General features: G+C 34.5%; 1 protein-coding gene across 1 annotated transcript in view; it reads right to left on the reverse strand.

Annotated features, from left to right (window-relative positions):
* Nucleotides 1-397: 397 nt before the first annotated feature.
* GABRB2 (gamma-aminobutyric acid type A receptor subunit beta2) overlaps nucleotides 398-26,567 on the reverse strand; it is a 160,127-nt gene continuing 133,957 nt past the window's right edge. Inside the window, exons 7-11 of the mRNA XM_084295069.1 lie at nucleotides 22,737-22,874; nucleotides 21,405-21,557; nucleotides 20,056-20,300; nucleotides 4,372-4,422; nucleotides 398-862 (exon numbers count right to left, since the gene is read on the reverse strand). Of these exons, the coding sequence (XP_084151195.1) occupies nucleotides 515-862; nucleotides 4,372-4,422; nucleotides 20,056-20,300; nucleotides 21,405-21,557; nucleotides 22,737-22,874 (935 nt within the window). The 3' untranslated portion in view covers nucleotides 398-514. The remainder of the gene's footprint in view (nucleotides 863-4,371; nucleotides 4,423-20,055; nucleotides 20,301-21,404; nucleotides 21,558-22,736; nucleotides 22,875-26,567) is intronic.

Here is a 26,567-nt window from a genome sequence, read left to right on the forward strand (position 1 = left end):
TCTGAGCATCATCATCTTGGAAAGATGATAGGCACTACTTGTTTTCAAGTTTACACCTTTAAAAGGTAAACTGTGTGTTTCATAAGCATGATAGCAGTACACTCTCTTAAGTTTAGACGCATGTCTTGTACACACAGTTTCACAGGGAATGGTATATACTGCTGTTGAAATTAAACCCTGTTACACCTGTAATTTGTGTCACTAAACTTACATGAGCACTAAAAGAAGATTGCGGGGGACAGCGAGACAGAGATGATTGTCAGAATCTAATTTGCATTTGCATTTGAATGCACTTATAGTTTGATAAGGGTATGTGTCTATACTGCAAATGTACATATTTATGATTTAGCAGGAATAAACACAATGTTACAAAAGCAGACCAGAGAGTGGGCCAGCAACTAAGGTGTTTTAAAATAACTTTTTGTCCTGAATAGAATTTTTCTAAGTCCCACTTTTGGCTGTACAACTGATTTGAAGAGAAATCCAGTTCTTGCTTCCTGTGTGACGTTGTTTCTTAGTTCACATAGTAAAGCCAATAGACAATATTGAAGAAGGAAAAAACAACAGGGAAGAATATGCGTGACCATCTATCTATGGCATTTACATCAGTCAAGTCAGGGATGGTAATTTTCAGTTGAGATGCACGTCTCCGTAGCCTACTTTTCTTCTGTGCCACATGCCGCTCCAGGGCATTGCGACCAAAGCTGTGTCTGGGTAAGCCAGCTTTCCGGTACTGGATGCTTGAAGTGTCATAGGCCAGCATCGTGCTCCTAGGGTCCCCAAGCCCCATCACAGCCTCAGAGGCAGCCATCTCATTTTTAATTTCAAGTGTGCTCAACAAAATATTTTCATGTGGATCCATCTGTAAGAAATAAGAAGGCAGATTTAACAAGGTAAGAAAAGAAGCCCATTCAATTGCAAATTGAAGCCATGCTGGCTACTCATTCTTTGGATGCCAGCCTGTCTGAAAGACTTTAATCATAGCTGTGGCTATATTTTTTGCCAATTATCTGTGAACTCAGGGAGCAATATGGCTGATATCATATAATGGAATAAATGTTATCTCTCTAGACCCTATATTTAGTCAGCAGAAGCAATACCTGCATGTGGTGTATATGCTCAGCTCCTGAAAGTGAGATTTTGCCATTGGGTAGGATATCTGGGGCTATTATTCTACTTAGTAGGGTTTATGGAGTAAAAGCAGGTGGAAAAGCCTTTGCTTTTTGTTTGTTTGTTTTGTTTCTTTCAAATGAAAGGTTCTGCTCTGACAAGAACTTCAGGTATTTGCAAGGTGTCTGCCTCTATAAAAAGAGGTCTGGAGCATTGCACAGGAGGATGCACCTTTTCACTCCCCATATTCAGACAGGACTACTGTTTACATGGGGAAAGATTCTGGCATAGTGTAACCATCTGGAATAGTATAACTATCTCCACTCCCCAGTGCTAATGTGTTATGTAACTACAGTGTGCATGTTGTGGAGACCTGAACACTGGAATAGCAGATGGTTGCAATTTAGAGCAAGGAAAAACTCAGACATATAGTTCAGAGTGTAATCACATCAAATGTGCTTTGAACACTTGTTTCAATAAACAGTTTTGACTACTATATATATATATATATTTAAGACAGTTCAGAGAGCAAATGTGAATGCAATTTTGAATATAAAATCTTAGAAATTTAAGATTTCAAATATGAACCAATTCCACTCTTGGTCAATCTGAAATAGATCTGAAATATAGTAGGAGAACTTCAAAATAAGTAATATATAGAAAACTAACATAAGGTCATTTAAGGAGTTCTAATTCTCCTCAGCCTCTCCTCCAAGCATATATTTTGAATTGTGAGTACAAAGCATAATTCAATAAAAATACTTTCAAACTCAATAATAGCTAGTGAGCAGCTAAATAACTACACTGACTTGAGTGATGGCAGTGCAGGTTATACTCCAGGCCAAATAAGAAGTGGAACTGTTCCAGAGCTCCTTTAGGAATAAGTCATCCATTTTAACCATTTATCATGTACATATTATATACTATGATTATTCTTGAAAGTGCACAAATTGTGACTTTTGTGGATTTCTAAACAGTAACATAGAATTAATTCTTTTGTAATATTTAAAAGCCAGCAGCCACCACCAGGCACCTCAGTGTGCTACCTGATATAGCACAGTATTTGCCATTAGCTTAAAAAAAAAAAAAAAAAAAAAAAAAAAAAAAAAAAAAAGCTATGTCACTTCTTAATAGCATCCATTGCATAGTGGAAGATAGGTACTCACAAAAGTACTTTGGACCTACTGAAAACATTGCCATTTGGAGTGATTACATCTGTTCAAGTGATGCATGAAAATCAGCATCATTGAGATGCCAGATTTCCCTTCTATTTTTCTCAATTTTTGAGAGTTTGCACCCCTCTAGTTTCATTATATTTTACTTTTAGATTAAATGTAATGACTCAGTGTGAAACAGCCAACATCACTTACTTTGCTTGCTTCCAATCACAACTATATGAGATCTCTGAATTTTCTAGCTAGAGAAATCAGCATTTGCTTTTGAGAAGCACCAGAAAAAATAGGAAAGTTGGGCTGAAACTCACGAATTCCTTTAAGTACTTGATAATGAACACAGCAAGGAAATACTGTGTTCTAGCCAGGAAGATCATCAAATCAGTTCTCATATGCATGAAGCAGAATTAAGGCAAAAAGTGTATTCTGCTATTGTAATACGAACAAAAGCAAACATACAGAAAATTATCAAATAGATATATGAAACTTCACAAGAGGGTCTGCAATTATTTCCTTATAATGAGTACAGTTATTTAGAAATTTCTGAAGAGATTTCTGGAGACAAAATTGGCTGTCATAAGACTGAAAATAAAAACAATTGTAAGATCTCAAGAATTTTTAAAAACAAACAGGTAAATTATCTTACAAGAGGGGTGCAAAGACATTTTGGAAACTACATTGTTCATATTTTCACATATCCTTACAAAGACAAAATAAATTTTAGTTCCAATGACATAAGGGGAAATTTGACATAACATTTACTAATACAAGGGCTTTACCCCAGAGCCTAGAGCTTGGGTTATTTTCACCTATGTGTTGTGTATTCAAAGACACTATCTTTGGAAAGATGTCAGTGCCAACAAATTTGTTCACCTCTTAAATATTCTTAGTCTGAATATACTCTAAAAATTTTATCCTTTTGATCTGCAATGATATTAGAAATTTGAGTGCTCTTTACATACTCATACACTTTGCTATGGAACACAAATATAACAAAAGTTATTTTAGTCTACCAGAGTTTAAAATAGACAGTGTACAGCTGTTATCATTCCCTCAGTTAACTTTCTGCTTTGATTCATTTGACATTGGATTTTATATTAAAATCAATGAAGTAAGAAATTTACTGAATATATGTTGCTAACACAGAAAATTGCTGCATATATCTGGCAATCTATGGCAGTAGTTAGCAATATTAGTGATGGTGGGCAGAAAGAACATCCAGCAATATTCTAGACTATCTTCTAGGGCAAAGTGTCTTCTTCTGCACATACCACACTGATATAGGAGTTGGAACAAAGCATTTCTCAATATTCCAAGAATTTCTCATAAGAAATAATTCAAAGTAAAGTAAAAATTAGTGATGGGTGAACCTTCAAGTGTTAGAATAGACGGGTAAGCACCACAAAGTTCAGGTGCTTCTCCAGCACAAATCTGAATTTCCTGCACCCATTACAGTGGATTGACAGTTACAAGAACTGAATTTTTCATAGTATTTTGAAGAATTCCAATCCAGTTCCAATCTAGAAGTACAAGTAAATGAGTAAATATGAAAATAAATGAAACAGCAACAATAGAACAAAATTAACCCGACTTTTCAACCTCTGACAAAAGGTTCCTCAGTAGATTAGAGAGAGCTGGAAGTGTTATTTTCACCAAGCAGGTTCGCCCAACTCTAATAAAACATGCTTCACAATTAAGGGAAGTGTGAGATAGAATGTTAATGATTTACATTTATTGTACACACCACCACCCATTCAAAAGGATCCCAAAGCGCTTTACAAGCATTAGAAAGTAGAACCACTTCCCACTGAAGTGCAATCACCTCTGAGGTGAAGTGCTGAACAATACACTATATTTTAGTCAAGGAAATGGAGAATGCTGTAGCCAATTAAAACTATGGGGTGGGTGAGTAGTGGTGGGGAATGTTAGGTAAGCAGAACAGTTACATAAATTGATATTTGGCCGGATGCTTGGGGCTGAGATGACCACTCTATAAAAAAAAAGTGCCATGGGATCTTTAATGACCATAAGTGGTCAGGACCTGAATCTTAAGTCTCTGAGGATAAAAGCAGAAAACAATGAAAGATACCTTTGTTGAATACATTTCTGGACAATGATATGTGCCAATTATTCTTCTGTCCTGTAAGTTAATAAAATCAAGACCAGTTTCCTTAGAGATAAGGCAGCTATTATCTTTCATTTAAAATTAAAGCACTCTAGGGTATTAATAGGACAACTAATTAGAAGATACAGGGACCTCTAAGCCAACAATTATCATAGGTATATTCTGGCTTCAGAGGTGCCATTACTGCCTTGCCCTGGTACTCAAGGTAACATAACTTTGTGATGTAAATGTATTTTTTCCAACTGGTCACTGTGACCAAGGAAGATATGATGATATGAAAACAACTGTTAAAATTATTCTGGGGGAAAAATAAGTGTAAAAGTGATTTAAAAAGAAGGTGGCAGAAGGTTAGAAAGCTCTCTCGGTGCTGAAGGATTGTTCAACCATACAACTAGACTCTTTATGGTGAACAGGAGAATTCAAACAATGGAAAAACTCCCAGGGGCAAGGAACAAAGGGAGGATGTGAAGATGAAGAAAAAGCAGCAGAAAGGGCCATGAAAATAAAAAAGGTGAATGTGGAAGTGAATGAGAAATGACCAGAGCTCAGCAACCATGCAAGAGGGTGTTTGTTTTTTCTTAAAATCAATCTTAAAGGTGGATGACAAAATATATGATATAAATGATATTCACTTATAGGTCCAGGTCAACCAGTGAAAAAGCTGACTCTGGAGCCTAGAAAGTGGCCATGACATTTTGATGGCCTCAAAGAGAATAGAGGAAAGTGTAGAAATGTTACCATTATATATTCTTCCTGCTATCTAGACATTCCAAAATGATGGCTATCTTGAGGAAATCCTCTTATGCTAATATATTAGCAACTGCAAAATACAAGGAAATTACAACTCTCACAATCATACATGCAGGCAGACATATGTACATTAGGAATCCTCCAACGATGACCACATCTCTGAAACTAGTAATATCTAGTAAACCAGCATCTTGGTGATTAAACTTTGCTGTTATGCCAAACAATTCAATAGTAGGAGGTAAATTCATACTCATGAATTGAAAAGATATAGTATTGTCCCTTTTTGCTTTCTCATATTCTATTATTTTTCCCCTGTAAGGTAATCTTCAATTACAGGCAGGTACTGATAGCTCACTTTATGGCAGGATGGCACAAATACCATGGATGAAACACTCGGCAGGACTGAAATTTCCAACTGAAAAACTTTATGAAACAAAACATTTGTATATTCCATAGAAATAGTTGTTTGATAAGTAAGGCTGCCATTAACTAAAAGAAAATATGGTAAGCTAAACCAAGAATGGAGAACAGGAGTCGCTGGTCTGCTACAAAGTTAACACTACAGATTAGGTTTCAGCATTTATAGGTCCTGTGAACCAACATTCTTAAGAAGTGAAAACACAGAAATAAATATCCCTGTAGCAATGAAAGTCAATGTGGCATGCCTAGATATATAATTTAATTTGTTAGAGATAAAACTCTTAGTGTTATCCATAGTATACTTTCCCACCTCTTTGTTACTGAACTTTACTTAGAAAACCAGTAACAACCCATTCCTGACTAATCTTAGTAGCTCTAGGAATATTAGGTGACAGTGCAAAACACTCTTTACATATAATAGGGATCTCCCACTTCATCAGTAAGGATTGCTTTATTGTTCAGGAACCACTGATCTCTGGGGATTGTACTGACTACTCAAGGTAACACATAGAAGGTTTTATATAAGATGCTGCAAGTTTCACTCTGGAAGAAAAAAGAAAAAATGATTTTCAAATGGCACCTACCTACAGTTGTACAGACAATTCTACTGAGACAAAGCTATATCAATTAATAAAGCACAAATGCCTAATATTTTAAAACATCTATATGTGAAACAATGCCCCTAAGAACGTAACTAACACTGTATTTCCATTGTCTGTATAGGATGAAAATCATTGCCAGCATTGTAGTAACTGTTTATGAAACCACATTGGGATACATTGACTCAGTTTGTGTTATACACCTAAGACATGAGACAGGCTGTAAAGTATGCAGTTAGAGGACAGTAAAAATAAGTTCACAGTATCACAGTATCACAAGTTGACTTATGATTTTGGATTACTTTATTTCATTTCAGATCAGAAAATCCAGAAAAACTCTCCAAATTCAGTTGTGATTTTCTTTTGGCTCTTGAGCTTCTCAAAGCCTAAAAATCGAAGAAAAAAAAAAAAAGGCAAGCCAATAAGAAATAAAGAAAAAAAAATCAGAAAAAAAATGTGAGATCTGGACACAGAGCTTTAAACACTTTTCTAATTCCTTGTAATTCAGCTTCTAAGCATCTATTTTTACCCCGCAACATATGTGAATATCTTGATCATTATCATTAGTAACACATCGGTAAATTAGTCGTTAAGCTTTGTTGAACTCTGGAGTAATGGTTGAAAACATATGCGTTCTTTTGGCACCTATTACTTACATACAAGATTCCATACTTAAGACATTCTAGAATAAGTGCTTAAATAATATTAAAAAGGGTGAACTATCTTTGACTTGAAACTGGAATAAAAATCATGTCATAGGAACTTGTGCAAACTACTGCATGGAATCTAACATTCTGAACCAAAATCCAGCAAGCTAAATATACAAAACCAGGGGGAAGATGGGGAGAAACAGGACAATGGCCCTTATTTCTGTCCTGAGGCCTGAAGCTTACACCAACATCTTGTGAAATATTACAAAAACAAAACAAAACAAAACAAAACATTTCTGTTCTGCTTTTTTTTTTCTTTTCCTTGAATAAAGTGGGCTAAAGCACCTTAGCCAATCAAGAAAGAAAAATGTAAAGTACACTGTAATCTACAGAAATATATACAGAAATACAGAAATGCATCTTCTTCCATCTCACCTTTGACCAAGATAATTCAGTACAATGCAATCTCTAATATAAAGTGGAAGGAATAAATTGCTTAAGGTCTTGATCTTGCACATAAAATTTCCATTCTAGTATAGAAAATATAGTATACCATAAATAGTAAACAAGTATGTAAATCAGGAATGGAGCTTATGACTTTCTTTAAGTGGATACATTAATTTAATGGGACTTAAACACATACTTAGGTTAGTCATGCTTTCAAGTGATTTCCTGACCTGTGAATAAGACTGTCACTTTTAATCCAAAGCCACAAATTGTTTCCTTCTCCTGTGTATATGCACTGCTTTATTTTAGTCTACAAGAATACGTTACAATGGTGGATCTAAATACTAGTTATGATGAATTCTAGCTGGTAAGTTTTTTTCATTTGAATAAAGTTTGTATTGATGATATTTAAAGGTAGTTGCCCTCTCTTCTGGAAGCTTAAGGTACAGATTTCTTTTTTTGTCCTTGAGACTGCAAAACAATCATTCAGATCAATGTCTTGAGTAAGTGACTGCATTTTAAAAATTTAACCTTTCCACACACACACAAACAAACAAACAAACAAACAAAACAGACAAACAAACAAAACAAATAATAAAAACAAAAACAAACAAACAAACAAAAAAAAAACAAAAAAAACAACACAATTCTTCTACAGTAAAGTGAAAAAAAATTTCTAGGATAAAAGTTGCAAAAATTAAAAATGAATCTTTCTGAACCACCTGAGAGTACGTATTTCTACAAGGCCAACTCTATAAACACTAAAATGGAAGAAAATTAATCTTGAACCAGAAATAAACATAAAGAAAGTGATTTAAGTAGAACTGGACTTTTTGAAATTTCAACTTCAATTTTCAACCATATTTCTTTACTACTGAAACATTAAGAAGGAAGCAAAGGTAGGATATTTAGAATAGAAATCTCCTGGAGTACCGATTAATGACAGTCATACCTTTTCACCAAGAAACAAGGAATTAGGCAGCTCTCATTCTTATTAATACTTCTCTAACAATATAAATTGTTTGTTAAAGTGTCACCAAAGTTACATGTATGCATTTAACTCTCTTCAAGATCCTATAAATGAAAAACAAACCTGCAAGAGCGTTCGAGCATTTTCTTTCTGTAGTAGTTTCCATTTCCTCTATGCCCATAAACCAAGTTTCCTATTATGCTGTCTTGCAAAATATACTTTAACTAGCTAGAATATATAGAGCTAGCACCAGAAATCTACTACAGAAACACAGTAAAATTTCTTCGATATATGTAGAAAAGCTTCATGAAAGATGAAAAATACATGAAACATTTGATTATCGTTACAACTGGCAAAATTTCCAAGGTATAATTTGAATATAATTATGGTTCTGATATATGAACTAGGCAGTAAAAATAAGGTTGATAAAGTAGCTTTTCTAGAACAGACTTTTATAAAATCCATAGATGCTACTTTTCTTGCTTAAAGTCAAATACAACATGGAAAGCACTACACATCATGCATTTGTCATAAAGGTCGGTGGGCTGTATGGCAGTCTACCAATGTTTCATTCTCCTGAAACTTCCATCTATTTGCCTACAGACTTAGGCTTGTGATTTTGTAGAAGAACACCACCATGATTCATGGGCTCAGCCCAAAAAGTAACATGGTCAAAGGCAGTAGAACATACAAGGAAAGATTTCAGGAGCAGTAACAAATGTCAGACAAAACAGTAGAGAGAAATTCAATTGTGGTGAATTTGACTCAGGAAATTCCTGAGATTTTTTATGGAAAAAAACAGTGTCACATTTTCAGTGTGGGGAAAATGAAGATGAATTTCCAATTTTTGACACTATATTTTCAAATTAAAAAAAATCTAGAAATGTACTTATGATCATGTTCAGGGCTGATATAGAAGCCTGAAACACTGCCAGTTTAACAGCTATAGATTTTGCAAGGCTCAGAGGACTGGTTCTGACAATATTAAAAAGAACAGTACTTAAAATAATCAGAAAATCTGAATTTGTTGACAGAATTAGAATATTCCTGCATGATTCACTTGCATGCTGATAGTCTGATGTTTTGGGGAGAATCTAATGTTTTGTCACTCATTTAGAAATGAGTGACAAGAATGAAAAAAACTTTGTTGACACGAAATGCTTAGTCATTTCAGATTTGTTTCTAGGTAAATTTCTGTATATTCACTATATACCAATATTGTGTATCATGCAAATTATACAGCAATATTATGCACCTTTGCAAATTTTGTATTGTACTTAATTTGTATTCGTGTATGAATTAATCTTAGAGAAAACAAACAAAATTAATTAGTCTTCTTCCTGTCATTTTAGTGTTCTTATGTGCTTATACATTAAAATTGTCTTGAGTTTGATTAGTTAAAAATGTTATAGTTTTATAGTAACATATATACACATACAAAATATACACATTTGAATTGTAGGAAAATTTTAGAGAACATTTAAAATTAAGAAAAAATGACACCCTCCCCCCCCCCCCAATGTTTGGAGACCAAATCTAGATGTATTTTTATGTTGCAAATGATATATGCCTCATACACATACATACGAAAAGGAAGAAGAAATATAAGTTGAAGAATACTCCTCCCCACATAAACCCTCTTCTAATGATAACTATATAGAACTGGCTTTGGATCTTCTCCTCCAGATATATTATCATGTACTTTAATAAAACCCTCATGTAACAATTGAAACTTATGTAAAGACGCTTTTCCTATCCCAAATTACTATATCTTTTTGAAGCATAAAACCCTAGAAATCCATCTAGCAGAAAGTAAGCTAAAATCTTCGGTTTCAGAAGACTTTCTTTTAAAGTTACCTGCAGAAACCTTTGAATAGTCAAATAAATAGTCAAAAAAAAAAAAAAAAAAAAAAAAAAGCCAGAAAACATTACCCTAAAATAATCATGCTGCTTTAGGCTGTATGACCTTTACTGTTACGTCCCTCAAGACAGCCCAAAAGTGTTAAATTTCTGACAGCTAAATTAACAGAAAGCTGAGTTCATCTTGAGGATAAAAGCAAGAATAGGTAAGCAAGGCATAATAAAATGCATTAAGTTCAGGGAGAAGACTTAAATTTTTTGGTTGGGGAAGAAAACTAAATTTCAGCCTCTCATACCTCTAAAAAGAGCAATGGAGACATACAAAAAATAATAATAATAAATTCTCTCTCTATATATACACACACAGTTCTATGTTTTAGTATCTCGTGTCATTACGGAGTGATTTTTAAACCTAGTATCTAAAGAGTACGAAAGATATATTCATATATATACACATTTGTATATATACATACATGTATATATTTTAACTTTACGCACAATCTTACCAGTCTCCTAAACCTTTTCCTGAGTTAGATAAAGAAAATAATACCCCATGTCTATCTTTCTCCATATGCAGGATTCTGAGAAAGCAGCTAGTACCCAATGAATGAGTAGCAAACTGAATTTACAGAAAACTGTAGGTCTTCGTAGCCCAGAATTACTATTTTTTAAATTTAACATACACATATGCAATACACTCCCTAGCACCCTTTATAAATAATATTTATAAAGAAATATAATAATTTGCATAGGTCTGTATGCATGCCCCATTCATATAGTACATGAGTAATATATTGCTATGACTAGTGTTCAGCATGTTATTTCTAGGTTGCATGGGCTATTCTGCTCATTAACCTTGCTCTGTCTTGATCTTCATGTAAGGCATGCAGTGTCTTTGTGGCAAGGTGATTGGATGGTTTCTCCCCAACGGAATTAGAACATTTCTACTGTTGAAAAAAAACACGCTATTTTTGAGGAAGATGTGTTTTTGAAATATTGGGAAAAAAAATCTTTAAGATGCGTACTACCACAAATATATATATTTTTTATATATTGTTGATCATGCAGCTTAAAGTGTAATAATAAAAATAAAGTGTAATAATAAAAGGTAAGGCATCGTAATTAACAGTTACAGATTGACTACAAATGGGCAAAAATTACAGAAGAGGAATTTGAAATATCTATCTTTCTTACTAGTTCAGGATTGTATCATTCTATTTATAAAAAATTCTGATATGAATTTTAGATTCTGAATTTAGATTTTAGCCTGAAATTGATTTCCCCTAAATTAGACAACAACACATTGTTGTTTGCTAAAAGAAACTAAAGAGATGATCACTCCAGTCAGTCTAAATAAAGCAAAGGTAGCAGGGTCTGACAGACACTTCCTACATTACAGTAATATTTTTACCACTTAGTGTACTTACGATCCAGTGATCTCAAGATTCATCAACACAACCAGGTAACATCCCCTAGCACACAGCATTTAGTACAATCTTTATAATGAGTTATGAATTTTATTTTTTTTTTAAATAGGAACTGGCTGACTCAGGGCCATTCAATTAAACCTTGTGAAACTCTTCAGAACTGATCTGCTTTGGGAAACCAATTCCCCAGATTAACTAGCCAGACATCTCTTATAGATTGTAGCTTAGTACATTTCTTCTACTTCACTATATATATATATTTTTTTTGGTTGTTTGTTTTTGTGAAGCAATGCTTTTATTCACCTGCAATCTGAAATAATAATATAAATTGTATTAATAGATTCTTTTTTTTTTTTTCTTAACCAAAAGTGTATTTAATTCAGGGTCACTGGTGGATGCCAGGTTTGTAGATGAGCTACATAAGCAAAGAGAATAATGTGCTTTCAACAAATGGATTGTACAGGCACTGTTCTTATATTAATTAAACATGGCATTCAAAGGAGTGCAGCTGCAGAAAGAAACCCTCATGCAGTCGACTTGACCTTTATTCAGATGTCATGTTGAATATCACTACAGTTCACGGAAATAAATCACCTTCTGACTGCTTCTGCAAAGTGCTGTAGGCTAAAACTGGAACTGCCTCAAATTTTACTCCTATCATACACCCTGTTTCAACAGCACATGCAGAGGCTGGCTGAGCACTCTGCATTGCTGGTTGTTTTGTTTGCAGTAATTCATTGATAATGCAAGAATGTAAATTGAGGAGAAACGCTGAGCTTTTATAATCCCTGCCTACTTTCACTCCATGTCATTCAATAAACTTCGGTGTAAGTCCCTCTGTCCCTGGCTCAAGAATCAGTCCTCATGCAGTTTTATGTGTCCTTCAAACAAAAGAAAGACTCTACTTGGAAAAAAAAAGAAAACTACCACTGAAATCTGGACAGTGGAAGAACTATCTCAAGTGATACAGAACAGTGAGGATATAAGATTTTAAACTGAAATTTTAAGAGCTTTATGTTGCTACGGTGTTTTAATATCATGTAGAATTCATTAAGTGAGTTAATGATTTAAGATCCCTATGTTATACATAGGGATCTTAAAATTCTTTTTTTTTTTTTCTTTTTTTTTTTTTTTCCCTATGCTCACAAAGACTAGAAGCATCTCTCCTGCTTTTGGTATAAGGCATAGTTGTATGTAATAAACAACAATTATTTTAAAGTACCTTTGCAATAGTTCCTCCTCCTCATCAGAAGTGCATTTACACAATATTTTCAGAGAGAAATGAACAAATATGTGTATTTCCATGAACTGAAAAGGATGCAGGGATGCCAGAATGGAAATATCAGAGAAAAATCAGAGTGGAAATAAAAGCATTAGCCAAGGCTAAATTAATGAATGTTGCTTTGGAGTAGGATATATTATCTCAGGCTTGGGCTCTGTTAATGCATCTTTACACCACAGTCTGAAAACTGAGGAGAGTGACCTTGTGCATTTGCAGTGTACCAAAAGCTATCACAAGTTAGCCTGTAAAGGCCCACATGTATATGTATCTGTGCATTCTCACTGGCTAACATTAATGCAGTCATTCCTCTAATTCTGCCCCTTTTTTTTAAAAAAAAAAAAAAAGACACATGTATGGATATGGCAGTAAAAAAAAAAAAAAAAAAAAGAAGAAGAAAAAAAACCCACAGACTCTTCCATTTATTCATTGGTAAAGAAAGCTAGGAGGCTGTCATGATGTCATGAGAGAAAAGCTAAGGTGGCACAGCAGTACCTGAGCTCACTCTATGCCATTACAAAGCATGCTACTGTAATGGGTGGCACTGCAGACACAATGAAGCAGAGTGTTCTGTCTTTGGGTTAGAACAGCCCATACCATGCCAGTCAATCTAATAATGGGCACTCGGAGAAGAAGGATGCATGTCCTAGACCATACAATGGCCAGAGACCATCTACCCCCAACCTGCCCAACTCCATAGGTGTAAGAATTAGGTGTGATCACTTACAAAACAGGTTATTGCATACTCTTGTTTGTCTTAAACTCTGATAATGCAGTGGAGTCCTTTGAAAATGAAAGCTCTAAGGACAAGTTTTCTGGTTAAACTTTGTCTAACTCTTCCTTGGTCAAGGAGGTGTAGGGAAAAACTCAATTAGCAGTTGACACAAAATGGAGGGAAAGAAAATTACCATGTTAAGTGCAGCTGAGGGGCAGGTTAGGCTTTTATTTGCTTTGTTCTTGCCATCTCCTTTAGCAACTGTGTGCTAATTTGGATATAAAAACAGTGGGTCAGGAGGGCAATGAATTGCCAAGATACCTATATTTGCTTAAATCTTCTTAGCTGCCTAAGCCCCACATTCATTCTTCTAGAGAACATTTCTATTGTTATTCAAATCTATTAATATCCAGTTTAATCTCATTATCATATTTAAGTTCCATGTTCTCTACATGGTACCCGAATTTCTGACAGAAAAAGGTCTGACAATTAGTCTGACAATTTCTGTTGGTCGTGACTTGGCATTGTGTTAACAGCAACACACTGCAACTCTCAGGCATACTGACTTTGAATACCTTACGTAAGAGACTACTGAGTAAAGAATTACTCATAGTTTCAAAAATACATGCAGTATATTCTTAAGAAAGTCTTTGTGTCCAGAAAAAAACACAAGCAAACAAATACCTCAACAGCTTATTTAAACTTGTAGAGGCTAGCAATATCAGAACCCATAATTCTATGATTTTATGTCAGTGACATTTATTTAAAAAAACGCTAAAAAAATATGAACAGTTTAATGAAGTGTTGCACAATATGCTGACATACTCCTCCTCTCCCCCCCCCTCCTTTTTTTTTCCAGAGGGAAATTTCTTTATTAAAGCTTACAAAAACAATAATGTGATTGCAACATCAGAGGTAGAATTTTATTTACATGACTTATGTCATCACATACTTCAGGTATATAGCCTATACACTTGCAGCTTCTCTTTGCTTCAAGCTAGGTTGGTAACTTCAAGGTTTCAATTATTACTGTAGTGTGAACATTGTGATCTATCTACATTATGCAGAATTTTTCTGTGAATGCAAATCAAATTACTTTGAATCAAAATAATAAATAAATTTTATATAAGAAATGTTAATTTACAATAGCCACTTAATTTTTCTAAACATAGCTGACCTAACTGTACAGAATAAATATGATTTTGTAATAATTTAAACACAGCCTGTATAACACACTTACACAAATGGTAAGCATAGGACTAGAAATGAAAGGCAAAATGCACCTAATGTTAACACATCTTATGATAACACATCTATTAGGTTATATATCTAAATTAAGAAAAAAAAAAAAGAAACCAACTTACCAAACAAACCAAACCAACCAACCAAACAAACAAACAAAAACAACCAACCAAAAAAAACCAAAACAACAAAACCAACAAATTCAAATACTCTGTCCTGTTTCTAGTTAATATCTAGTAAGGAAAACACACACATGTCCAAAAAAAGACCGACAAGATGTTCTATGTGGAGATGGATCTGTAGCCTTTCTTTTTACAAGAGCCTTGATGAAGGAACTGATACCAATACTCACAGCCAGCACCATTTCTCTGCTGCCTGACACTCTTCCAGTCTGTTGTTTTGGAAGAGGACGGCATACAGCTGCTTTTCCATTCTAATCACCCCTTTTCAAATGTACAGCTGGTAAGACCCAAGAAGTGCTTCTTTACAGAGGAAGAGGCCATAAATCAGCCTTTCATTCAGCCCAGTATGTTTACCATGTTGTTCTTTAAGATGACAGTTCTGGTTTCCATTAAAATACTAGATAGCTGTAGTGAATGTTTTCTGATTTATCTAGAATAACAAATATACAAATATCACTGATATTGAAGAACATTTTCACCTTCCTTACACCTCCAGAGAAGGTAATATATTTAGTAATCTGAATTAAATGAGCAACTGTGGAGAAAACAGCAATGAATCCAAAAGACATAACAATAAGTAGCAGGTTGAATGGGAATTTAATAACACAGGAAAATATACTGGAAACCTGACAGGCAGTCAAACTGTAAATCTCATGCAACACAAAGAGAAGATGCAATGGACACATCACAGTGATCACCAAGCCCATTCGAACCACAGTTCCGGGATGGAAACAACCAAGCTAAAATTAGTGGATCAACAATGCAAGAGAAAACACCAAAATTAATGAAAAACTAATTTGGCTATTGGATACCTGAAGAAATTTTTGGGGAATAAATCAGTACTGAGAAAACGCACCAAGTTAACTGTTTGAACTACAAGAAAAGAAATCAGTTATATTAAAATGGCTGTTGTACCAAGTTTACACTGAGATCCTGGCTAGGCTAATCATCTTGAAAATGAAATCAGGCTTCATAAAGGAGAAAACTAGGAGGGCTGTATCACAGTTATTTGTTTAACAGATGGAAGTTATGGAATTCACTGAAGCCTTTGACACATGATCTTAAAAACTGAGGGTAAAATAAGACACAGGTGTGTGTACAATTGCCCACAGGAATAGTCAAATGAATTACATTTATGAAGCCAGAGGTTATAATTTGCTCCCCCCCCCCAACCCAACCCAACCCCAATATGTATATATGTATCTGTTAATCATGGGAAAGAACCACGAGAGAATGAAACAGATTAGTGCACTGAGCCTAAAGAAAAGTTGGCACGAAATGTGACTACAGAGGATCAAAAGAATACAGACTCCTGTTAACATTCCTATAAAAAATAGAAAAGTCCATAGAATAAAATTTGTGAATAAAGTATCACAGAATAAAATAAAGTAGTTAATGGGATAGAGTATATATATATACCATAGTTCACAACACATTATATCTTCAACAGCAGAAATGCCACACTCCCTGTTCATCCACCCTTCCATATGTGTTTGCAGTATTATGCCCTTCAGAACAGAAAAGATTCCTAAATCAGAGACTATAGAGATAATAAAGGCATTGAAGAAATAAGGGAAGATACGAGGACATGCTTGGAAAAGAGATGTGAGGAGAAATGCCATCTCCAACAATGGAAGGATGTCTAGAGTAAGAAGAAAGACAATGTAAGATAATTTACCTGTAAGGAATGTGACTGTTTACAGAGAGAACAATTAGCCTTGACAAAGGCAAAAGATGATGAGAGTTAGACTAAAGGAATAAACTGCTGAAAACAGCTCGAGAAGTTTCAAGAGTGGAATGATTACACACACAGCCATTTCAACATGAAATCATGGCAAAGAAAACTGAGCATGTGAGATTTAATGAGTCTGTGACAGCATATCTAGGGAGCATGAGTCTCCCTTGACTTTATGTCCTTTGAATTTATCAATGATTTTATTATTCACATTTTAGAATGCAAGAAGAAAACCAAGATATAGCTCTAATCTCTTCTCTGCTTTTCCACTCCATATCCCAATCAGAGCCAATCTTTGAAAGTAAAAGAGTATATAAATTCACAATCTTCTATTACATGACATTTCAAAACAACAACAATAAACCCACAACCAACCAAAAACAAACAAGCAAACAAAATAAACCAAAAAACACCACCAAAAGAAACCCACAAAACCAAACTCACCACATTTGGCATATGACATTCAATCTAAAATTTAAAGAAATATTTGGCCACAGTTCCATCTGGAATAGCCCAGGAGAAGCTCTGAAGTCAGCCTGATGGTGTGTGCTCATATAGAAAAAATATGGCATTCTCTTTCTGAGTCACCAAATCTCCAAGGGATTACTTGGGATTTAGCCGATACCTCAGACATGGAAGAGCAGATTCTGTTTTGCTCCTCTGCTAGTTTGTAGACTCTGTGGTATTTTCTGAATAACACTGAACAAAAAAATGAGAAGCTACCAGTGCCTTTACCTGTCCTAGAACCTTTCTATACCAGAGAATTTAACAGCATAAAGGGCATAGGTATTAACTGGTGCCCATGATTTTGCAAGTATTTGTGGATGGAAGAACTAATGGACACTTCTCTTATGACCAGCGTTTGCTATTCAGACAAATTCTAAGATGCTGTTACAAGAATTGTTGTTAGAAGATGAAGAAATTTATTATAGATTTGCTGATGTATACTGTATAAACAAAGATGCTGCACTGCAAGCAGCAGTTCCAATAACTATTCACCTGCCTTATTTACAATGTCTATATGCAGTAACAGAGCTGCATAGAAGTGTTCATCCTCATCATTTCAAGGTTTATTGCTACTGCTATTATTTTTTTCCTCATGTTGTATCCAAAGACACAAGCATAATTTCATAATATTCCATGTACTGATATTTGAGGAATCTAGTAATATCACAAAAGAATACTTGTAGTTCATAGTCCTTCAGTGTTGGATCCTAATTAGACACAGAGTGCTCATTAAGGCTCGTTAAGACACACTTCTGGTTCTTGTGCATGAAAATATTACACAATATAATAAAATAATATACAATATCTGTCCCCCTTTCAGGAAGAAAATTAGGTCCATTAAATACAAACCTTTTTTCTTGTTGATGATCAGAGAGAAAGAGCAACTGTCAGCTCCTCTCCTCCTCCCCAAAGCTCTCTATGTGCAGCAGGACAAAGTTCTCAAATTACTGTTCTTTTTTCCTCTCCTATTTGGTTCTCTGTCTGTTGCTTAAGGGATTGCAAACTTGATCATCAGATCAAGGTGTGATTGGGATCCCAGAGCAGAACTGCCACAGATTATGAACTGCACTGGCCTGGTAAAGCTAAAGGTTCAATTTCAAAAATGTAAGTACTGTAAAGTTTTCCCCAGTGTACTCCATGTTAATGCTGTGAGCTAATGAATTTCTGCAACAGACATTCAAAAGGACTAGTTAGTGCTTTCAAATTCTAGTTCATGATTAGCGATTTGCCAATAGACTTTGATACTCTATTATATGAGAGAATATCAATATGATATCAAATATGATAGATCTATTGTATGATTAAGTATATAGAGAATCTCACATGCAAAACAGTAGAGGGGCTTGGAAGACATGCTAATATCTAAGAATCTTAAATTTCCACATGAAAGGCCTTAGGTAGATGCAGATAGAGACTCAGAAAATTATCTATGTTATCTATAGTTTCTTAGTTAATGGCTTTCATTATTTAAAGGGAACCTGATTATTAAAAAATAAAGTTGAAAAATGAAATAAAAGGCTATAAAAAAATGAAATACTTTTTATTACTTTATGCATAAATGAAAAATAACCAATAGAATGAGAATTTATTTTGGATTTAAATAGTAATCATGAACACTGCAGAAGTAAAATGAGCAGTAAAATGAGTAAAATGAGCAATCTATGGTATCATACCATCAAAACTAACCTCTTCATTATGCATTTGCCCTCATTCATTAAAACATGTTTCTCTCAAATTAAAAGAAATAAATAAATTATTGAATGAGTGAGATCTCAGCCATGAAAATGTAATCCTGCATCTTAAAATACTATAAAACTATATACACCATAGGCTTTAAAACTGTAACTGTTTAATATTATAGATATGTGAGTTTTTGCAGTTCCATCTTCTGTCCATGGGCACTCTATGACAGCACAGAAATTCTGAACAAACATGAGAAATTTCACCACTAGAGCTGTATGAAACTTTTGTTTCCACTCACAAATATTTTTTTTCTTTTTCCTTTTCTTTCTGATTTAGATTTTTTTTTAACCTCTCTTGGAGTATCATGCTGAATTATGAATACAAGAAGCTTTCCATACCAAAAGAAAAAAAAAAAAGGAGGGAGTATATAACTTTATTTAACTTCCTAATTTTGCATGTGTGTGAAAGTTTATACATTTCACACTGAGTACATTTTAGTATTCAGCCCAGATTTGCCACTGTGTGAAACTCATCAAAAATGGTCACAGTGAAAAATGACAAGTGCTCCATTTTCGTAAAGCATAATGGATACTTTTTCCAAAAGTGTACGTCTTGGCAAATGTCTTTTCTGCCTTCATTTCTCCCTCCCCAGGGGACCATTTTCAGATTCAGAATTAAGTGCACAGCAAGTTGATGCCTTATTTCTGAGCAGTTTCTTCTTTAGTCAACAACATTCTGGGTCATTATATGTCGAAAATATGCAAACTTTCCAAGCTTTAAACACTTCTATAACAAACATTTATTATCTAGGTCATTTGAAAGATTTATTAAAATAGGTTAAATTTATTTTTTCTTTCAAATGTTCCATACAGCTCTTACTAGAATATCAAATATAGCCATCATTTTGGATTTGTTCCTTTGCAAACAGATTAGATATATTTAAGTCTACAACCCCACTGAGAAAACAACTCACAGTAAAGTTTATCTGAGTGCATGCCTTAGAAAAAAAATCATTCAATTTTCCAGGATAGAGGGCAGCATTCACTGGTGAGGTGGCTAAATATGCTGCTCTACAGAAAGCTAAGGCAAAATCATAATAATTCTGCTGCATTCATTTTGTATCAGAAATAACATTTCAAAGCTCTATCTTGCAGAACTGAAAGTCAGCTTATTGTAAGATACCTTATTGACATCCATTCGCAACTTCTCATTGTTGGCACTGGCAGCTTTTTCTGCTGCTTTCTTCTGACGCTGAGGTCCCCTGCCAAAGAAGATGTAGTTGACCAAAGCATACTCCAACAGAGCCATGAAAACGAAGACAAAACATCCCATGAGATACATGTCAATGGCTTTCACATATGGAATTTTGGGAAGAGTCTCTCGAAGATGGGTGTTAATTGTTGTCATTGTGAGTACAGTTGTGATTCCTGAAAAAAGAAGAAAAAAAAAAAAAAGGAAAAAGAAAAAGAAAGAAGTCTGATTGAATTATTTTTAAAATTTCTAACATTTTAGGTCATAATATTCAAGTGATAGTGCTGAAAAAAATCTAGGTGCTTCTAGATGCTTTTTTTTTTTTTTTTTTCTGCTAACAAGCAACTTCTGTTCATATTCCTTCCTTATCCTGCACAGCAAAGAAAATTACACACATAACTAATTGTAATCAAAGAAAGAAACAGTAGTTGTATTCAACAAGTATGCTTTTAACCAGCTAAACCACAATCTTCTCTTAACAGTCTGTTATAAATTACCAGCCTAGAGTCATTGTATCTTGCCTTCCTCCAGCATTTTCATGCTGTCTGCAGACTTAATTTCTTACTACAAAATGCAGAAAGAAAAACTTTAAATGTCAAATTCTCAATTGTCTTTTGTGGTGATTTACTTACTTATCCAATTCAGGACCATGCAGAAATCAGTCTGATTTATACAAAATTTGACAGTAGATACTCATTTATTTTTGTAACATGCTTGGATCCTCTGATGAGGGGCACAGTATAAACAAGGACACAGGGGATTACTGATGAGATACGAGTTCTCAACAAATTAATTAGGCAAATGGTTTTACTTTTAGAATGCAAGGTAACAGTAAAGAAAAAAAAAATTAAGGAGCTTCAACTTCAGAGAAGTTACCTATAAAACCCCAGTAAAACATTATTTAATTCATACCCAAAAGGAAAAGCAATTTGTATTCCATAATATGGTGCTGAATGTGTATTCTGGACTGCCATGAGCAAAACCAAATGAAATGCATTCTCTTTGGAGAACAAGCAGTAAAACAACAACAGAAAACATTGAGACAATTAGGCTAATTCTGGTTACAATGATTATACAGTTAGCTAATTCAGACATGAAATCACTTTAATTTTTATTTAAATTGGGATGATTTAAATGCTGATTCAAAATATACAAAGCTTACAAGCCAGACATAAAAAGATCTGAGATTTATTTTTCAAATCATGCACTATCCACTAAGCCACAAGCAAGAAAAAGAATTCAGTTAGTGCACACTACATGAGATGTGTAAAAATGCCTACCTAAAGCAACTCTTGCAGCTGAAGCATCATAATTAATCCAGAAGGAAACCCAGGACAGGATAGTGATCAGAATAGAAGGCATGTAGGTCTGTAGAATGAAGTAACCTATGTTTCTCTTAAGTTTAAAGCTGAGAGACAGCCTTGGGTAGGCACCTAAAAGAGAATATTTAGTATGGCCATAATTTACTTGCACAAAGCCTGAAAACATTTTCCTGTCATTCTGGTTTTATTGCTTTATGCAACACAGAGTACACACAGGGTTGAAAGATCCAGGATAATAAGCCGTAGAATTTCTAGCAAGAATTGTGATTAAATAATCTTTTATTTTAAGGGTAACAAGGATGCTGCTAGGTTCTTTCCTGATGGTAATTATAATATTCAGGAATCGACATCCAAAACATACTTCACAGAATTAAAGCATAAAAATGCTTCTTCATTGACAAGTTGCAGCATGCCTCCTTCAGGGTAACCTTTGTTCTAACCTTCTATCCAAACAACGCAATACTTCACTTCCCCTTTGTCACTGGACATCAGAAAAAAAAAGTATATGAAACACTTGTTGAAATGGGTACCTACAGATCACTATGTATTCAAGTGCTGCTCTCCCTGGTTTTGAAGAATTTGGAATGCACAGTCCTTCTATACTCCTTCCCAAGATGATTTCTGTCCATATCTAAAAAGTGTTTTTTTTTTTTTTTTTCCTCCTAGTTTTATTTTGAACACACCTAGCAGCTTTCTCAAGTAGGTAGAGTACATAAATACCAATAGCCCAAGTCTTGTTTCTCTTGAATGATTTAATATGTCTTTGAAATGTTTTAGTTGTTTGTTCAAGGATTCCAATCTTATTTTCCACTTCTTGTCATACAAAATATTTTCAGCCTTCCAAAAGTCGTATGTTAGCTAGCATAGGCTAAACTATAGTCCCGTGGAAGAAGGACATGAAAGATTTTACAGTGAAAACAAAATAATTAGCCTAACACCACTTGGCACAAAGAACATCTAGAAACAGTCAGAGAAAGGTTTCTGCAAGCTGGGCTATATCTAGTTGGAGATAGGGCACCAAGGTGGCTTAGTCAATTTTCATAGAAAAACAGAAAAAGTCTTACTTGACTGAGCCATAACAAGACAGGCTATTGTATCTCCGTCATATGTTAATGACTGATACACTGTGGAAACTGTAATAACAACTACTTTATTTTTACAAAATTCAGTTGCTGCCTTAATTTACTTCAATTTCTAAAATTTTTGTTCAGATCCTGAACTATATATTGAGAACTTGCTCATTTTTAAGTCTTTCCAGTGAATTCCCCCTGTAGCTTCCCCTCCACAAACCTGTAGAGAAAACAACATTCTTGGTGATAAGCTTGTAGTCTACAATGGAGAACTGTGGCAGTTCGATCTTTGTCACTCCTGTGACTGCATTATCACCCCCTCGCCAATAAAATTCAATGTCATCTGTTGTATAGCCATCTATAAAACAGGAGCAAAGAGTTAAGATACACATCACTTCCCACATCATGGAGAACAGTCAAAAGAATTCATTCATAAAATACTTTCAAATATATTTCTAAAGCACTAATGATAAGATAAATAAGTACACAGACAGACACGGGTAATTCTAAATATCATTTCAAATGGCAATTCCAGGTGTATATATACACACACACACACACATATATATATATTTAATACTGATATATTCATGAAGCAAACCTTTAATAGGAAATTACAATTACACACATCCTATCTATGGATAGCAACTGCACATTCAACAGCTCAAGGTAGCAGCTGATCCCAAGGCTGAAGAAAACAGTGTGGCTTTACTGCAATTGCGACACCTGAGCCAAAACATCAGCAAGGGTAACCAAAATGTAGCCAGGCCACCAAGAGAGGTACAGAAGAGATGTACTTGTTTTGTGCAACCTGGTCAACATAGGAAAGAGGACAGTGAGAGGAACATGGTTAAGAGAGAAGCTCAGCATACAGTGTCTTATGACGTTTGCTCTGGACACAGTGTGGTTTATAACCTCATCTGTTATTTAATTTAATTTTTTTTTTTTTGGATGAAAATGAAAAACTCTGGTTCAAACCCATTTAGATTTACTTGTAAAACAAGGCCACTCCTTCTTCCAAAAGATGCTTGAATGCAAGAAAAGACAATCACATTTAGTGTGGCACCCACAAAAAGCAACACTAACAGATTCAAAAGCCATCACACTCTGCATAGCTAAAACAAACAACAACATCAAAACAAACAAACAAAAAAACAACCAAACAAACAAACAAATAAAAAGATAGGGAAAAAAAAAACAGCATTAGTGTTGTCACAGTTGTAGAACATATGCATGAAATCTGAATCTGGGTTCTCCTAGCAGCTGTTGAGCTAACCTAAATACTCTATTGGTGTAGAAAACTGACCAGTGGAGAACAGAAATAAATCTGCAACAAAAATAGGAAATAAGACCCTCTCAAATGTTTGCAACTTATTAAAGATTTTTGCTATTGAAAATTGAAAATATAAAGAAACAGTTATGAGCAAATAATGACTACTACCTTGTGGGAAACTCACAAAATTATATATACATGTATTTGAGTTTGATCTTGCCCACAGACAAAAAACAGAACAACACTGAATGACATTCAAGAGGGCTCAAATGTGATTTGATTCCAAGTAATAATGCAAGTAATATATATTTTGTGATAACCCAGAATTTATAAAAACTGGTACCATGCATCATTAATTTTTGATAAACCTAGTATAAACCAGGTGTACAGCAGTAGCAGAAAACTAGCAAGTTTGAAGATATGAACCACATAATACATGAAAACACTGAAACAACCATAAAAATCTATTCAACATACAGTATTAAAGTATAAGTTTTAAAGTATTTTGGTAGTCACGTTCTTACAGCATTTTGATGGCAATTCCAGTTTTGTGTGTGTGACTCCTATTTTTCATGATGCTAGTATCATGAAAACCTAAATAAGTTTGATGGCAGAAAAATGAAAACTAAATTCAGCAACCAGAGCCATCTTATTTATATGGGACAGATTTTGAACATATGGTTGACATCAAGAATTCAGGATGGAACCTGCTCTTCTTTCAGAATTGCTGATATTAACAGAAAAACTAATGATAATAGATTTTTTCATCTCTTTGTGAAATATGTTCTTTCTTAACCTTGCTTTTTATCAAAAAGAAAAAAAAAAAAAAAAAGACTGGCTCTGACTGACAACATAAACCAAAGAAAAGAAGAGACCCATATCTTCCAAATAAGCTTGTGTAGGGAGAAAAAGAAACAAGCAAACATACAAACAAACAAACAAAAACCACACAATGAGAAACATGCTATGCCTTTTGATGTATTCAGATTCCTTAAGAAACAGAGTTTGAATTCACATCATCAAAGAGCTTACATTAATAGTTACCAGTTTGTTGCCAGTCATACTTTCTCTTTCGCGTTATCAAGAGGAGAAGCAAGGGAAAAACTTAACATAATTTGGACTAATAGCCTCACATAATATTCAGCTTCCCTCTTCTGTTTGGACATTGCCGTCAAGTAAATCACCTAAATTCCTCTACACTGAATTTTTGTGAAATGAAGAACCTCATAGATGTCAATTTTTACATTTAATGCATATTACCTGTTCATAGTCTAAAACATGAGAGATCTGAAAAGGAGCCAAGATTAATGCTATCTGTCAGTGGGTCTAACCTCTGTAATCAAACGAGCAGTAGCTTTGATTACACAATTGTACTGATGCTTCTTACATACTTTGTGATAAAACACACATTCAAGCTTTCACTTTTAATCATCAGAACCTACCAGTTTTGATTTAGCTCACGTAGAAATTTACACCATAAAATTGTAGCCTGTTGACCACGAGTTGCAGTATCTAGAGATAAGAATAGTTTTAGCACAACTACTTCCGATGACTATGCAAGACATTCTTTGTTCGGCCAAGCCTCTTGTTAGAACTGTTCTACAGCATCAGTTAAACTATTTAAAAAAAAAAAAAGTCAAATTTCAGATTTACCCAGGAGAATTTGTTCTCATGAGGAAGTAATGTAATTTGCATAATTATTATTTTCTGAAACTGCATAATTACATGAGTGCCTCCCTTCCTATCTCTAATTTCTTCAGTTAACCTTGTTATTTTTCCTCAACAGACTAAATCCAGCAAAAGGTGGTTGAAGATGGAAGGATGGAAGAGTACAGTACTTTAAGTCTCTTCCCATACAAAATGTCCTGAAATACTGAGGCCCTTCTAAGTATTTAACATGTTAAGTAACGAGGAATTAGTTTCTTGAACCAATGAATCCAATCTGTGAAACATACAGCTTGAAAACCTTTAATAATAATAGTAACAACATATACAAAGCAAGTGATACACAATACGGTTTCTCATCACCTGCTGACTGATGACCATCCCTTCCCTAAGTAGCAGCAGCCCCTCTGACCAGCCTCCCCAGTTTTACTCTCCCCTCATGATGCTGCATGGTACGGGATGTCCCTGTGGGCACCCTGGGTCCTGCCCTGTCCTGGTCCTGCCCCTTCCCAGCTCCTGGTGAACCCCCAGCCTCCTTGCTGGCAGGGCAGCATGAGGATCTAAAATGTCCTCAGCTCTGTGTGAGCACTGCTCTGCAACAGCTTAAACATCAGTAATGCAGAAAGTAAAGCATACTAAAAACAAAGTTTTGCAAGTATTTTTTGCAAGAATCTGATTTTAGTAAACAAACAAACACACTACTATTTGATTTTGATTGCAAAAGAGCTACTGTTTTACCATATATTAAATTGTATGTAGCACTGCAACCAGGACAGAGAATCTGATTGATTGCTTTTTCCTAAATCATTTATATATCATCAGCAGCATGATTTACTTCACATTCAAAATGTTCAATTTCTCACTTCTGTCATGCATCACACATCGGCAGTCAACCAAATCAATACATTGCCCTGGAAATATGGCACCAATCCTGAGAGAAGCAAAGCATTCTCAACTCCCATTAACAGGGACAGGGTATTTATCATTGCCTGTACTTCAGTGCTTTATCATCTGTCACTCCTTGTAGAAGGAAAACAAACAACTAGAGGCATGAAGAATAAAAACCTCTTCATACAGAAAGTACAAAAAAAATAATAAAAAATCAGTCTTTTT

The sequence above is a fragment of the Netta rufina genome (genome assembly GCF_964035555.1).
Source record: "Netta rufina genome assembly, chromosome: 14".
Taxonomy (NCBI): domain Eukaryota; kingdom Metazoa; phylum Chordata; class Aves; order Anseriformes; family Anatidae; genus Netta; species Netta rufina.